The sequence below is a fragment of the Hipposideros armiger genome, unplaced genomic scaffold (assembly GCF_001890085.2).
Source record: "Hipposideros armiger isolate ML-2016 unplaced genomic scaffold, ASM189008v1 scaffold_0, whole genome shotgun sequence".
NCBI classification, from domain to species: domain Eukaryota; kingdom Metazoa; phylum Chordata; class Mammalia; order Chiroptera; family Hipposideridae; genus Hipposideros; species Hipposideros armiger.
Window position 1 is genome coordinate 3,089,893 of NW_017731350.1, and position 16,109 is coordinate 3,106,001.

The 16,109-nt window shown below is 36.7% G+C and overlaps 2 protein-coding genes across 2 annotated transcripts in view; both read right to left on the reverse strand.

Annotated features, from left to right (window-relative positions):
• The window catches only part of GAREM2 (GRB2 associated regulator of MAPK1 subtype 2), a 41,072-nt gene extending 39,322 nt beyond the window's left edge, over positions 1-1,750 (reverse strand). The window contains exon 1 of the mRNA XM_019643015.1: positions 1,729-1,750. The gene's annotated coding sequence lies outside the window, so the exon portion shown is untranslated. The remainder of the gene's footprint in view (positions 1-1,728) is intronic.
• Positions 1,751-4,417: 2,667 nt separating this feature from the next.
• RAB10 (RAB10, member RAS oncogene family) overlaps positions 4,418-16,109 on the reverse strand; it is a 79,389-nt gene continuing 67,697 nt past the window's right edge. The window contains exons 3-6 of the mRNA XM_019643453.1: positions 14,165-14,303; positions 10,014-10,103; positions 9,031-9,132; positions 4,418-6,961 (exon numbers count right to left, since the gene is read on the reverse strand). Coding sequence (XP_019498998.1) covers positions 6,878-6,961; positions 9,031-9,132; positions 10,014-10,103; positions 14,165-14,303 — 415 coding nt within the window. The 3' untranslated portion in view covers positions 4,418-6,877. The remainder of the gene's footprint in view (positions 6,962-9,030; positions 9,133-10,013; positions 10,104-14,164; positions 14,304-16,109) is intronic.

The following is a 16,109-nucleotide window of genomic DNA, read 5'->3' on the forward strand; positions in this document are numbered from 1 at the left end:
GTGTAGGGCATCATTATGGACTCATGGATTTAAACACATTTAGTGTCCAAAACGTCCTCTTTGGCAAGAATGGACCTCTTCGTCTCCGAATTGACACATCCTTAGATTTTGAGAATTTCTCTTTCTGATGTGACAAGATATTTTTGGCCTGTCTTCTACACTTCCTGCCACAAATTCCACAATCTGCCATTTCTTCAGGAAGCCCTGGTTTCTTTTAGTGGGAAGAAGGCCCAGACTGTTGTAGTCTTCATATAGCGGAAAGTGGATCCCGTGTTCACTTGCTATTGAAGTGTGCAAACCCCTTTGAGTTTCAGCCACTGCTCTCAAAGTGGCTTACACAGCCTTCGAGTACCTGCTGGTTATTGTGGAGGCCTTCAATCCATCAGATGCCCCGTTGCTTCCGCTCTTCTGCACAGACGCTGATACCATGCAGCTCCTATTTGTCTGAGGTTTGTCCCTACCTGCTTGTATTTGGGGATTTGTGGAAACACCTTGTCAACTAGTTTTGCTATCCTAGCTGCTGTATTTTATGAAGGGATTTGTGCAAAATGAAAAATTATGCTACTGCTAATACCTTCTTATAAAAATCCAACTTTAGGGGAATAGGGTGGTAGATGAGAGTAAAGGAGATCAAATATATGGTAAAAGAAAGAGAACTGACTCTGGGTGGTGAACACACAATGTGATATACAGAGGATGTATTACAGAATTGTACACCTGAAACCTATGTAACTTTGCTAACAATTGTCACCCCAATGAACTTTTTTAAAAATCCAATTTTAATATCCTTTTAATAAATATTCTCTACTGTTAAATTAATTGAAGTTGGTTTTTACTGTTTGCAGCTAAGAACCAAAACTGATACAGAAGGGTGTTAAACAAAGGAATGGTAGAAGCAATGAATCTGCCTGACCTGCTTAGAGGTCTACGAACAGCTGAGTGGATTCGTGAAGCACTTTGGTTGGAAGTCTGTTAACAATGGGTTGGGGGCTGGAGGTCCTCAAGTATCGATCAGGTCAACTCACTGCTTTATTTCCTTGGAAGCTTGGACAGTGACAAACTATGATCAAACCATGATAGATCTTTGCTGTAGGCAATGGGACAACTGCAGATTTTTGAGCTGGCAAAGTGGGGCATTCAGAAGATTCACATTCTGATTTATGTGAGATGGACTAGGGGTGTGTGAGAGAGGCCAACACCACATGATGAGTGAGGACATTAATGCAGTGGTCCAAGAGAGGTACAAGGACCCAAACTAGGGTTGGCCGAGTGGCTCAGTTGGTTAAGAGCTCGCTCGAGAGCGCAAGCTCTGAACAACAGCGGTTCGAGTCCCGCCCAAGCTGAGCTGCCAACAGGCGGCAGGATGGCTCAGCTAAAAAAAAAAAAGGGGGGGGACCCAAACTAGAGGAGTGGGAATGCCAACTAGAGGAGTGGGAATGCCAACGGGAAGCCAGATCAAGTGAGAAAATTGAACAGTGCTAGGTGACAGAAGAGCCATTAGTGGTTGAGGTCTCAAAGCTGGTGATTGGAAAATAAATAGAAAAACATTAATGTAACCTCCCACATGAGTACCCTCGAGTTTAAACTGGAAGAGTGATCCCAATCCTAGGAACTGATTCTTTAGACAATTCTCTTCCAACATTTTTTCCTAGGTAGTACTTAAGGCCTGGTAGGAAGAAAAACAGAGCGTAGCCTGTGCTGATTAAGAGGGATGAATAAACAGCTCACCGTCCAGTGTTCTCACAGCTGCAGGAACGTGGAGGACGCCATAAAGAAAGGTGCAGAGCAGCAGCCTGTACCCTACAGATCACTTCTGATCTGTCGTTCTCATCACAGCAAGCTTGCCTGGAGGGCTGTGAGGAAGCGCTGCTCAGTTAGCATCTTCATCACAGGTTGACACCTTCGCTGCAACATCTGCCTTCAAAATCTTCCAGACCTAAGTTGTTTCTGTGATTGACGATGTGAAACTTAGAGGCATTAATGGACTACTTTGAGCACTGAGGAGAGGCACAGGTGAAATGGCCTCACCTTTGAGTCCTATCATTTTCAAAGTACTATCAACTCTGCTACCTGCGCTTGTGGTGTCAAAAGCAAATGGACCTTTTTCATTTAACACGAAAACTCTGAACTTCACTCACCTGAAGGCTTTATCTTGGATTGACCACTCTCTAGCTCCAATCTAAAGACCAACTGAGACCATTTCACAATCCAGTGAGAATGTTAACTGCCCTTTCTTTAATAAACTGTCTATAGCAAGTCAAATTACCATAAAACTACAAACCTGGGCTTTATTATTGAAGTTCCCTGTAGAAATGACACCATCGATTTACAATTTACTCGTGTTTTTACTGAAATTCAAAAAATTGATATAGAGGCATACAAGCAAATTTGTGCATTTTTATGAACTTGTATTGGAAACATTTTCATTTTGTAGTTCTATTGAACTGAATTTCTGAAGAGTAGCAATTTCTGAATTTTGTGCTAGAGATTCTTTCCTTACCAACTGTTATGCTCTGTAGATGCAAAGGAATGTACCACCTCTCCTCTCATGTCAGTGCTGGAAATTTCAGACCTAAATTCAGTATCCCAGAAAAGTTTGGGGCGTTCATATCCCCTCCATGGCTCTTATCTTCTAGTGAGTCATACTGCACTAGTCATTTATTATAAACTATCTCAAATCCACCAGGGATGTTGACATCAACTCTACCCCGCTGCCTTCTTTCCCCTCCTGTATTTTGAGTTTTTCACCACTATTATTCATTGGTGTAGCTATCAGTAGGCAACAAAAGACCCCTTCAAAGTTTGGCTTCCGAGCCAAGTAACAACTGAAAAGCAACTGCCTTCTTGGTTCCTTTCAAAAAGCCAAAAGATGATTTGAAGTAGGAAGAAACAAAATTAGCAAGGTGGTGAGGAGTAATAAGGTTTACAGCAAAACCAGTAGTAAACTGAGCTCTGAGCTAAGTCCTTCTCAAGGGAATTACTGTTAGGCTGAATGTTTACCTTCACTAGATAAGGCTACACATTAGCATGTCTTCTGTTGGCTCTGGCACATGTTTATCACCCCCATTATGATCATTATGACCACACCTTAGGGCCTTATCCTGAGAAACTCTGCACTGGGGTCAGGCTTGGTTTCAAAATCCAACTCCAGTACCAACTGGCTGTGCAACCTTAAGCAAATTAATCTGAGTTTCTTATTTTGTACAATGGGTACGCTTCACCAGGCTGCTGATATAACCCAAAGAACCTAAAAGTGTGCCACAAGCACCTAGCAGGCTTCCTGTAGGAAATGGCCTTTCCCCATCACATATTCCCCTGAACTTCGACCCAGCATTGCCCCTCTGCCATCATTTTAGCTGGGTCCTATTCAAATCTCAGTGAACACAGCTTTCTGTGTGATCTCTAGAACCCTTCAGTTTCTCTTCCAAACCATCTAGACTTGTTTTCCTCACACACACTGCTCTCCCCACTCTAAGGACTCCCCATGGCCTCTCACATTAAGCTAGTTCCTGATTCGCCCTTAGCCAATCAGTCTAACACCTAAGAACCAATTCATGTCCCTCCTCCCTCAAAAAGCCACCCCGACTGTTCTTGTTCTTTATTCTTTCAACGAAATATTCTTGCCCAACTGAACTTGCTCTTCTGTTAATACAGCGCTTAAAATCTGGATCACAACTATCTGGCTCTTGTGTTCGTTTAGGCGATTATGAATTGCTTTTGCTTTCTAAACTAGATCATACATTAAGGGTAGAGACCATGTTCAGTTTTACTACACCAATCTCAAAAGCAGAATCATAGGCCCCACCCTAGACACACAGAACAGACATTATGTTGGAGGGAAGTGAATAGGGAAGTATTAAAAACACTCCAGGCTGGTGCTTATAAACACTACATTATATGAAAACCTCTACATGTCACCCTTACAGCAGAGAATCTTGTCAACAAATATTTGTCTTTGTTTACTGACTAATAAAGCCTTAATACAGGATTAAACATTTTTTCCCATAATACTATATTTAAAAAGCTGTCTCTACTCTTCACAAAAAAGTAGAAAATACTTTGTTTTTCAGGTAAGAGGAGTCACTGATGAAAGGATTCCTCCTCCAATATGGTGCATCTAACTGAAGGTGTGGTTGGCCTCTGGGCACATTCTAGTAGTGTTAGCTGGGAAGTCACTGGATTGTGGTACCTCTTTTGACACCAGGATGATTCTGCTTTAGTGTCCTAGAGATAAGTCTATTTTCCAATGTAGTTTCTTACCAAAGTTTTTGAAATTGCCTTCCCAATTATCCCTAGGTTACGCAAGTTATTTCCCTTCTCTTTCTGCCCTCTAATAGTCAGTTTGCTATTCTGCATTATCTTCCAAAGTTATCCTCCATCTTCAGCTCCAGAAATAAATGAAAACCAAGCCACACAGTTGGAAATCAAGTTTTGTTTTTATATGAACAGAAGTAGACCATCTAGAAATATTTCAGTTTATTTAAATTGTTAAGTAGAATATGAAACCGAATTTGTAGCTAGTACCAGAGAATGGAATTAACTGTTTGGTATTTAATGAGAACAGCTTCTACACAGGATCCCAAGAGACTTACAGAAAAAGGGGCAAAGCCCTAATATTAAGCAAATAAAACTCATGTTTCAAACAGGTTATACAAAAATTGATTTATACTCCATTTCCCTTTTTTTTTATATTTAGAAAGTGCAGATTTAACAAAAGGTAGCCATATCCTTTCTATGTACAATGCCGATTATAATTATGCAAACAAAACTGTCAGTCTGTTACCCAAAAATCCCAGTGTTTAGCTCTCAAACCTTAAGTCACTGACTGAATTGAATAAGGGTTAAAAGTTAAAAATAAAAAAGATACTGCCACATTCCAGACAAAGGAAAGCAACAAACACATTAAAATTAATCTAACAACAGTAGGTTTAACCTAAAACTTTTCAAGAAGCTTAACATCATTTCATTATTATTTTTAGTGGAAATTAGGGATTATTTGGCAATGCTGCTTTTACTCGTAGTAAACAATGATAAAGTCAAGTGAGGGAAAAACCTAAGAACCACCAATGAGGCATATAAAACTGTTTTTAGGGCACTATCTGAAAAATTCATGGATGTTCATAGCAGATACATCCCTATGTTTACGTGAGCCAAGGGGGCATTAAAATGCTATCCACGACACAGAAAAGACGTTTTCAATGGAAGCTGCTGTCCTAAACTCAGCCTCTGCTAGAAATGAATCATGCTATTCACAATTATTTCAACAAAGGTATCATCTTAGGATGCTGGCAGCGTAGCAAACTTAACTTCCCCTATTCTAATGATAAGCAATGAAGCACAACTAAAAAAATGAAGTGAAAGAAAAGGGACAGGATTAGAGATAGCTAGAGATCTTATCTTTACATGAAACACCTTTTGTTGTCCTTTTTTCCAAATCCATGGTAATACACGTTTTCCAAAGGGATGTGAAGAGAGGACTTAAAATTAATAAAATACTAAAGTATTTCTAAATCTTAAGGTAAAGATAACTTAACACTGAAAAAGTGTTCTTCAAAGGCCAAATCTCAATATATTTGGCAAACACATTAATAAATTTCACTCCTCCTTCCCACCTTTTTTTAAACCACCTTTATTGGGCTACCAAACTGCTAGAGGAGTTGCCAAAATGGAGACTACTCAAATTTAGGTTAAGAGATTTATTCTAGGAAAGTGAAGAGGCTATACACCTAATTAGAAAGACAAACCACAACACCCTCCAAACACTAGTGCATGCAATTAACTCTTCCATTTTATAAACTCAGTGGTTAAGACGGGAAGGGAACAAAGAGGGAAGGAGAAGAGGAACATGAAGTAAAACAGCAAATGAGGGAGTCTGGGACAGAAGTTTTAGGGCAGAGACAAAATGAGGGAAAGACACAATTAACTGACATTTTGATAGTGGGCAGTTACAATTTCCTTTCAGCTTACTTAGCAAGTTCAATCAGTGCTTTACGTTAAACTTGACAAACCCACTAGTTTGCACCTTTCATCTTCAAATAACTCATCCCATGGGGTGGTGGGGAGGGAGAAGCAAATAAAGCAGCATGCAGGAAGACAAGACACAAGGAAAAAGTGGCCGAATATTCCTGGTGGCAGGAATAGTCTTAAGTATCAAGGCCACTTAGCATGAGATTCAGCAAACCAAAGCTATCATTTCTGCATTTAACCCTTTGTCCTCAATTAGCTACTTTGAAAATTACAGCCAAGCAAACCACAAACATTTTAATGGTTTATGTTCGGATGATATGTCTCCTGCACATGCTCCCACCGAAACAAAACAAAAAAAAAAAAAAAAAGGAAAAACCAAAGAAGTTCCTTTCCACATAAGGCACAGGACAAAATTAACCCCATTTACATATTCAAGGCGAAAATGAGTGCTTTCCTGGCTTTTGTTTGTTTCTTTTGCTATTACATGTCTATAGATTAAAGGGACTCAAGCACATTATCCATGACAGAAAATTCCACTGTTGTACAAAATAAAATTGTTAATTCTAACTTTTATTCTTATACAATTTTCAGAATAGAGTTGAAATGATTGCTATAAGTTTTAATGTTGATAAGAACTGGACTATAATACAACTGAAATGCAGTGGTGAGCTGAGCAAGTACATTTAAAAATGAAGTCACAGACATGATTTTTCTATATATTTTTTGTTTGAAGAAAATTATAAAGTCAGCAAGCAGTCACAGATGAAAGAACAAACAAAATAGGTGGACTGGATAGGTAAGATGAGGAACAAAAATATCTGTTTAGAGTTAAAAATGGACAGAGTGGTTTATTTTGCAGCAAGAAGAGAAAACAGGGTGGTGGATGGCAACTGATGGAACAGGAAACCGCTCAGCAACATTTGCTCTTCCAGCCTGTCACGCCTCCTCCACTGCTGATATCTACATTTTCACTGTTGGGCTCTTTTACAGGGGTCTGGAACAAACACCAAGGAAAGTAACCCATGAAAAAACATTGCCATGGATAAATCAAGATTCAACAGAAATATTCTCATAAATGTTAATTTATGTAACAAAATGCAACCAGTCGTATGAGATAGGTTTTCTCCCCCGTGCAAAGTAAAGACTTGAAAGCTTTGTTTCTGATCTTCATTTTGCCTGATTTCTCCAAGCTGCGCAGTGTCTAGAGGCCTCCCGGCATCCCTTTATAAAGCCTCTGGAATCTTCTGCCCTAACACTTTTGCATAGAGGAGGTTTGTTATCTCCCAGCCCTGATACTTAGTACTGAAAAAGCATTATCAAGCATATGCATAAAACCAATGCTAGATCATGTCTAACTTCAGAGAAGTGACAGCCCTTTTCTGTTTAGTTTCTTGCCTTTTGAAACTGAAGCTTGTGTTATGAACAATTTTTCTTGTATTAAATCAGGAGAAAGTACTGTACAAAAAGCTGCTAGTCAGAAATCATTAATGTTATTTCACATCTAATGGTAAGCAAATTTATGTTTGATGTTTTAACTCGTATTACTACATCGAAAAGTGTCCGTATGTGTATAGAAAAAAAAAATGCTACCTCATATTTGGGCCTGGCTACATGGGGGAAGACGCTAGACTGCGATCTTTATTTACTGGTGCATCCATACTTTTTAACCTTTAATATGATAACAAGGGAAGATCTACTTCACTGGGACACAGGTTATATAATGACTATGTAGCACTTTTTAAAGATGCCAAGATTGATGAGAAGATCGAGGGATTGAATATGGACAGAAAGAAGTAAAAAATGATGAAGATCCCCAAAAATCCAGAAAGAGAAAGAACATAAGGGGTATTTCATTATGCTTTGTGTTAAGTTCTGTAAAATAAAAATAAGATCACACAACACATTATATCCTAACTTGCTTTTTATTACTCAATATATTATAGATATCAGACTTAATATGCACAATGTTGGCAGACTTGAAAGGGCACAACTTTTGTTTTGTAGTCACTTTGAATAGCAGCGAATGACGACTATTTTATGCAGTTTGAACACTCATAATCAACAGATAACATTTCACTCTAAAAAACTAAGTTGCTTGATTTCTCAGCTTGAATTTCACTAGATTTATATTTAATAGAACACATCTATTTGTGCGTGTGCATGTATAAATATAGAAATCTTTGGGTTTGTTTTTTGAAAAAACTACTAACACATGAAGTATAAAAACAGAAAGGTTACCAGAAGCAATTAAATTTTCTCTTATACAATATCTGCTTTTCCTTCAGGATTTGTATCAGATTTTCTCTATTTTTATTTGTATATAAATATACCACAGATTGAATAGAGAATTCGGGAATCAGAACCAAATCTGTGTATAATACCTAGTCATTTCAGGGAAAATATGAAAATCAGAATTCCCAATTTTACTACAAGTTACTTGTACTGGCAAGTTTTGGAATTCACAAATGAAACCCAGAAACTAACCTTGAGGTAAAAGGAATTCCCTGAAATCACATTTGCAGCCTTTTTTTTTTTTTTACATCCAGGTTCAAATGATTGGCTAAATGAAATTTAGGGATAGACTTACTCTGTTTATTCAGTACATAATACATAGATGCCCTTTACTGTCATGTCTGAGAATGACACATAGAGGAATAGTGATTCTATAGCAATAACTATATAATAGGGTCATCTCTTATCTGAAATTTAAAAATGTATCTATGGGAACGCAAAGGATGTGTAAGAGACATGAATCCAAAAGTAAACAGAAGAACCACAACATAATGGACCAGACAAAAAGCTGGGGGTGGGGAAGTAAGAAACTGGACTAGAGGAAGAATGTGGGAGCTTGGAATAATTATTACCACTGACTAGATCCTACAGCTTGTTAGATGGCTTCCTTATTTCACTTTGGAGGATTAGATATTGGTAACAGGTAAACGTTTCAAAACACTACCACTCAAACCCCATTTTTGTATGTAAATCCAGTGCTTTAGAAAAGACTAAACTAAACGTTCAACTATGATACTGGACACCTTAGCAGTAAATAAAACAGGAACTTACCTTTCGAAGGATATCTTCAGCTAATGTGAGAAAGGCCTTTTCGATGTTTATATTTGCTTTTGCACTAGTCTCAAAAAATCTAATACCATGCTCCCTTGCAATCTAAAACAGAAGCAAAATGTCACCATAAAATTATCAAATATAGGTTGCCAACTGATGACTAGCATCTTAGAGGAAATAGTAATATTATTCTAAAGGCAGCAGTCTCAACTAGGTTATATAAAACAAACATCATTTCAATGGTCAACATTCAAACAGTTCAGCTCTTTCAAAACCAAACAAAAGTGATAAAGGAATCCTCTCTTCATTCTAAGAGTTTACTTCAGATATTTTAAAAGAGGTACAGTTGACCCTTGAACAACACAGGTCCAATTAAATGTGAGTTTTTTTCAATAAATCCATACTTGGCCCTTCGTATCCCTGGGTTTTGTATCCATGGATGCGGAGGGCCAACTGTATGCATTGTTCTATGCCATTTTACATAAGGGATTTGATCATCCACAGATTTTGGTGTCCATGAGGGGTGGGGGGCTAGGGGGTGGCCCTGGAACCAATCCCCTGCAGATACTGAAGGATGACCTTATTTTACTCTAGGGGCAAACTTAAGAGACGTTCAAAGTGACTTAAGCAGTATCTAATTTTTGTTTGTCACAGGCAAGCTACCAATTGTCAAACTATGGAATCATATTAATTGATACGTTTCTTTAAAGTTTTAAATTAAAAAAATTAAGACTGATTTATATTTTCCCTTTGTAGTTTAAATAAGGCTAAAAATACTACTGCCACAGATTTAATTCTCCTATACCTGCTGGATATGCACTGAAAAAATTCACTCAAGTGATAAGCTACTGTTTCCAAAAGCATTTAAAGAACAATGTGAACAGCCCAGCGTTCTCCATTACCACCACTGTAAAAACAATCAAATGCAATACCATCTTCACAAAGAAAAGGCAGCACGTTAGATTCATTCAAGAGCTCTGTACCTGTTCTCCTTTTGCTTTAGGTACAACTCTTTTATCGTCCATATCGCACTTGTTTCCTAGTAACATTCTTTCCACATCTTCATTGGCATGCTAAGATGGAATAAAAATTTTATTAACACACTACCATGAATTATGGCTTAATATTCCCTAAAATGACCTTTTCTCAATTTATGGTGTCATTTCAATAGTCTGAAAGTTTTAAAGCAATGGCCCTGAAACCATCCTGTGCTAAAAGCTTACACAAATTCTTAAATTACCTAGAAAAAGAAACACAATTCCAACTTAGATATTATTTTCCCACTATGTAAGGCTGTCTAGTTTCTATGTTCTCACCAAAAGAGGATATAAGTAAAAGATCTGAAGCTGGAATCTCTTAAGCATAATCTAAATTCAAGCTGGATAATAATTTTAGATAATGTGCATTATCCTTCAGAAGCACTAATAAAAATTCTATAGAGCTCTTAAAGTCTCAAAAAGCTACACTGGTGGGGCACAGGGAGCGACTATGCAGAAAAATCAGTTAAACACAATTGGTTTGCACCACAAAAATCCTAATGACATCTTTTGCAGAAATAGAAAAAATCCATCCCTAACATTCATATGGAATCTCAAAGGACCCTGAACAGTCAAAATGATCTTGAAAAAGAACAAAGTTGGAAGATTTATACTTATTTCCTGATTTCAAAACTTACAAAGCTGCAGTAATCAAAACAGTGTGCTACTGGCATAAAGACAGACATACAGACGAACAGAATAGACAGGCCAGAAATACCTACAGTCATACAGCCAAAAGATTTTCAACAAGAGCGCCAAGACCATTCAATGGGCAAAAAATAGTTTTTTCAACAAATGGTGCTAGGAATACCAGATAGCAACATACAAAAAAATAAAGGTGGACCCTTAACTTACACCATATACAAAAATGAACTCAGAATGAATCAGACCTAAACCTAAGACTTAAAACTATAAAACTCTTAGAAGAAAACATATGAAAAAAGTTTAGGACACTGAATTTGGCAACGATTTCTTCAATATAACACCAAAAGCACAGGCAACAAAAGAAGAAACTACACTTCATCAAAATTAAAAACTTTTGAGTCAATGGGTACCAAGGGAACCCATGGAATGAGAAAAATATCTACAAATCATGTATCTTTAGCCCAGTGCATCCTTCCCTGAATATTCCTACAGCCAAGATAGTTCTGTTCTCTAGATACCAAAAGTAATTTATGAGATTTGATTTGTCTTAAATCTGAATCCATCACACTCTTTCCATCAGCCCTATCCTTATTTGGATAACGTCTACTCATCTCTTCAGGTCTCAGCTAAAATGTCATATCCCATTTTAAGATTGCTGGGCTATTCGGGGGTCCCTTACATTTCCATATGACTTAGGATTGGCTTGTCAATTTCCATCAAATGTGGGGGGAGGGGAGGAAAGCAGCTGGGATTTTGATTGGGATTATACTGAATCTACAGATTATACTGTAGATTATACGGTAGGATTATACTGTATAACTGGAAAATACAGATTATACTGTAGGATTATACTGAATCACTTTGGGCAGTGCTACCATCTTAACAATATGAGGTCTTCCAATTGGTGCATGTGGGATGTCTTTCCAATTATTTAGATCTTTAATTTCTTTCAACAACATTTTAGTTTTCAGCGTACAAGTCTTGCACTTCTTTGGTTAAATTTTTCATATTTTTTTATTGCTATTGTAAATAAAATACTCAATTTCATTTTTATATTGTTCATTGCTAGTATACAGACACACAACTGGATTTCTGTATATTGATATTGTTTACTGCAACCTTACAGAACTTGTCTACTGGTTCTAATAAGTTACTTTTTGGTGTAGGTGTGTGGATTCCTTAGACTTTTCTGTATATCACATCACATCATTTACAAATAGTTTTACTTTGCAATCTGGGTGACACACCCAATCTGGGTGCCCCGCCTTTTTTCCTTTGCCTAACTGCCCTGACTAGAATCTCCAGTACAATGTTCAACAGTAGTGGCCAGAACAGGCCTCCTTGTCATGTTCTTGATTGTAGGGTATGAGGATGACTGTGGGATTTTCATAGATGTCCTTTATTAGGCTAAGGAAGTTCTCTTCTACTTCTAGTTTGTTGAGTGTTTTTATCATGAAACAGTATTGGATTTTGTCAAATGTTTTTTTTCTGTGTCTGCTGACATGATCACATGGTTTGTCTTTTATTAATATGGTGTATCACACTGGTTTCATACGATGAACGACCTTTGCATTCCTAGGTAAATTCCTCTTGATTATGATGTATAAGATCCTTTTTTAAATGTTGCTGGATCAATTCATTTAGTGTAAGTTTTATTTTCTACAGCAATGAGAGGCAAAGCCAATCTCTTATGTCTGAAACACGTATTTCCTTTTTTAATGGCTGGGTTTTACATATCTTGTTCTCATGCTGAGAAACAGAAAATTAAAGCCATTTAGCCTACCAAGTTAAGTGTATAAAACTATGATGTAATAAAAACATATATTAGGTGTTTGTCCCCATTCTGGGACAGTGCTCTTAATTTCCTTAGTGATAGGGGTGTCTTATATTATTCATAACAGTTTATGCTAATAAAGGACTCATGGCAGAGCCCCCACAGAACTACACAATAGAGGATGGTCACCAGAGGAATCAAACCCTTACAGGGTTAGAACTTTGAACCACCCCCCACAGCCCCTTCTCATGAGATGAAGGGGGCTAGAGATGAAGTTCAATCACAAGAGGCCAGTGATTTAATTAACCAGCCTATGTAATGAAACCTCGATTAAAACTGAAACAGTGAAGTTAGGGGAACAGACTGGTGAACATATCAAGGTGCCAAGAGTGTCTTATGTACACAAATGCCTGGAAGCTCTGCTTTCCCCAACCTCTACATCTTACCTTACAACCCTTCCATTTAGCTAGTCCTGAGTCGTATCCTTTATAATAAGTTATAATTTTAAGTATAGTGCTTTCCTGAGTTCTGTGAGTCATTCTAACAAACTATTAAACCTGAAGTGGGTCATGGGAACCCCCCAATTTGTAGCCAAGTCAAATAGCAGTGTTAGTAGTCTGGGGGACCCAAGACAAAATTTGAAGAAAGGGTAGTATTGTGAAACTGAGTCCTTACACCTGTGTTGTCTGACACTAAGGCTGGGTAGTTAGTGTCAGAATAGGATTAAATTGTAGGACACCCTGTTGATGTCACAGAATCAGAAAATTGATTGTTTGAGCAACACTGCATAGTGTCTACATAAATTGCTTTTATTATACATGCTACTTGGCCAAACTATAAAATAAAGTCTAAGGAAATCCAAAATGGAGCCTTTTTTGTTTCAAAAGCTGTGTATTGCTAACTGATTAAATACTAACAGACTTCTTCTTGAAGCTTTATTATAGCATTGGAAAAGTAATTAATGAGCTCCTAGGATTGCTACCACTGAAGATATTATTATGTTGGGTCTAATATTGGCTTAAGCCTTGTTCTTTGTGTACTCAGTCAAAACTCGCTTTAAAGAATCAGTCTTAATGAAATTCAAAGTCTAGAAGGCAGCAATAAGACATGAAAAATAATTCCAAGAAGCTAGCTACCTATGCTGTAACACAGAAACAGACATGCTTTGACATACACCTTTACCTTCTAAAACTTGATAATCTTCACATGCAATGATAAGGCACTTGTTTTCTTGGTTAGGTTTTTACCATATTAGTACTCTGTAGCTTTAGAAATGTCTAGAAGTGATATGACATTTCTGTAACTTCAAATCAAATAAGTTTGAAAATTGCTAATGAAAATGTAATTCATTCATTCAATAAAAACTAACCAAGAAAGAATTCATCTAGAGAGGTGTGTAAAACCATCTGTAGCTTCTATTTTATAAGATGGCTGTACAGAGTTTTCGGGTAGTTTAGTAATTGCCTTGGATGAGGACCTCGATAAACCTATCCAAAAATTTAAGGAAAAGGTAGGCAAAAAAATGACATCAAATTTTAAAAAGTAGAAATGCTCAACAATAACTTCAATAGTAATGATAGTACATTATATCCTTAGAAGATCAATTAGAACAATTATTCTTCTCAACCAAAGCACAAATGTGTGTTTATGAAGGGCTTATGCAATTTCTAGGTCTTACCTCATCTATGTTTCTAAGCCATTTGCTGATGTTTTCAAAGCTTTTGCCATTAGTGATGTCATATACTAGCATGATACCCATTGCTCCTCTGTAGTAGGAGGTTGTGATGGTGTGAAATCGCTCCTGGCCTGCTGTATCCCTGAAATAAACAGCAATAACTTCTATTGAGCATTTTGATATTGCTATATTCTAGATAAAAGGCAAAACGGTAGAATAGCTTGGTAAGATAAGAGATTAAAATCCACTATATGCCACAATGCAAAACAGAACTACCACTCATTTAATTCTTAAAAGGTAAACCATTATGGTTATTCATAAACATTTATGCATATATAAAACTTTTTGGTCAAAGGAAATTAAGGACCTACTTATACTAGATGAAAATCTGGAAGGGAAAACAGTAAAAAGTGATACATAAAGCTCTTAATAGTATTTTAAAAATGAACACCAGCAAGAGTGCTAAAACCTTTTGGAATTCCACTATTTTAGTAATCCAGTTCCATAATGCAATACAGAAGCATGTAGAATTTTTAGAACAAACAACTACACCAAAGTATAGCCACATTTACCTTTAGAATCATTTATAAAAAGTTGTAAAGATAATCTCACTTATAAATAACAAGTCAGAAATACGTAAATAGTATTTTTCAATGCCTTCAGGCAAATGATTTAAGACATATATTTTGCTCCTGTGATTTTCTCCTCGTTTGCATCACCAACTTCTTCCTTCAATGGATCATTCTCATCAGCATATATACATGTTTCAGCATCCACTATCTTTACTCCCAACCCCACACTCTTCTAACAATACATTTCTGTTCTCCTTCCCAGCAAACTTATTTTTTTAACTTTTATTTCAAAATAAAAGTCATAAAAACAGTACAAAGAAGTTCTGTGTATCATTTACCCAGCTTTGACCAATAGTAACATCTTACATCACTGTACAAAAGCAAAACCAGAAAATTGACATTGGTACAATCTACAGACCTTAGAGTTCATTTTTTACACAGATTCCTCTGCGCATATTATTACATTCTCTGCAATGTTATAGCACATACAGATCTGTGTAATCACCATCACGAAACAGAAAACTGCTGCATAACCCCTCCACCCTATAGTCCCTACACCCAGGCCAATAATCTGTTTTCCATTTCTATAATTTTGTTACTTCTGGAATTGTTATATCACTGGAATAATATAGTATGAAACCTTTGGAAATGGTCGTTTTCTCCAAGTCTGTAAATAGTTTTTTCATTCTCTTGACAGAGACTTTTGTAAAAGAGAAAGTTTTTTTTTCATTTTGCTGAAGTCCAACTGACTGATCTTTTTTATCTTTTACAGATTGTAGTTTTAGTGTTACGTGTAAGAATTCTTCACCTAGTCTTAGTTCTCAAAGATTTTCTTCCTATGTTTTCTTCTGAAAGTCTTATAGCTTCACATTTTATATTTAAATTGATATATTTTGAGTTCATTTTAGTACAAGGTGTGAATTTTAAGTAGAGGTTTATGTTTTTGCTTATGGATGTCCAATTACTCTAGCACCATTGTTAAAAATATTAAGGAAATATCCTTTCTTCACTGAATTGATCTTGCACCTTTGGCAAAGATAAGTAGGCTACAGTTAAAATTTTTTTTTAAATTCTGTTCCAATGACCTGTGTCTGTGCCCCTAACCAATACCATACTATCTTGAACACCTTAGTTAAGTGAAGACCTAAAACTAAATAGACTGATTCCTCCCATTTATTTTTCTGTAAGAATTATTTTTAGCTATTTTAGCCTTTCCATATAAATTTTAGGACAAGCTTGTCTACACCTACAAAAAAAAAGCTTCCCAACAAACTTTTTTAGCAAGCTATCTCTAGTTCATGTCTCCCCAAATTCATTCCTTAATTCTAATCAGATAGTTATTACTACTACTTTACCAAGGTTGCTCTTCTTGAAAA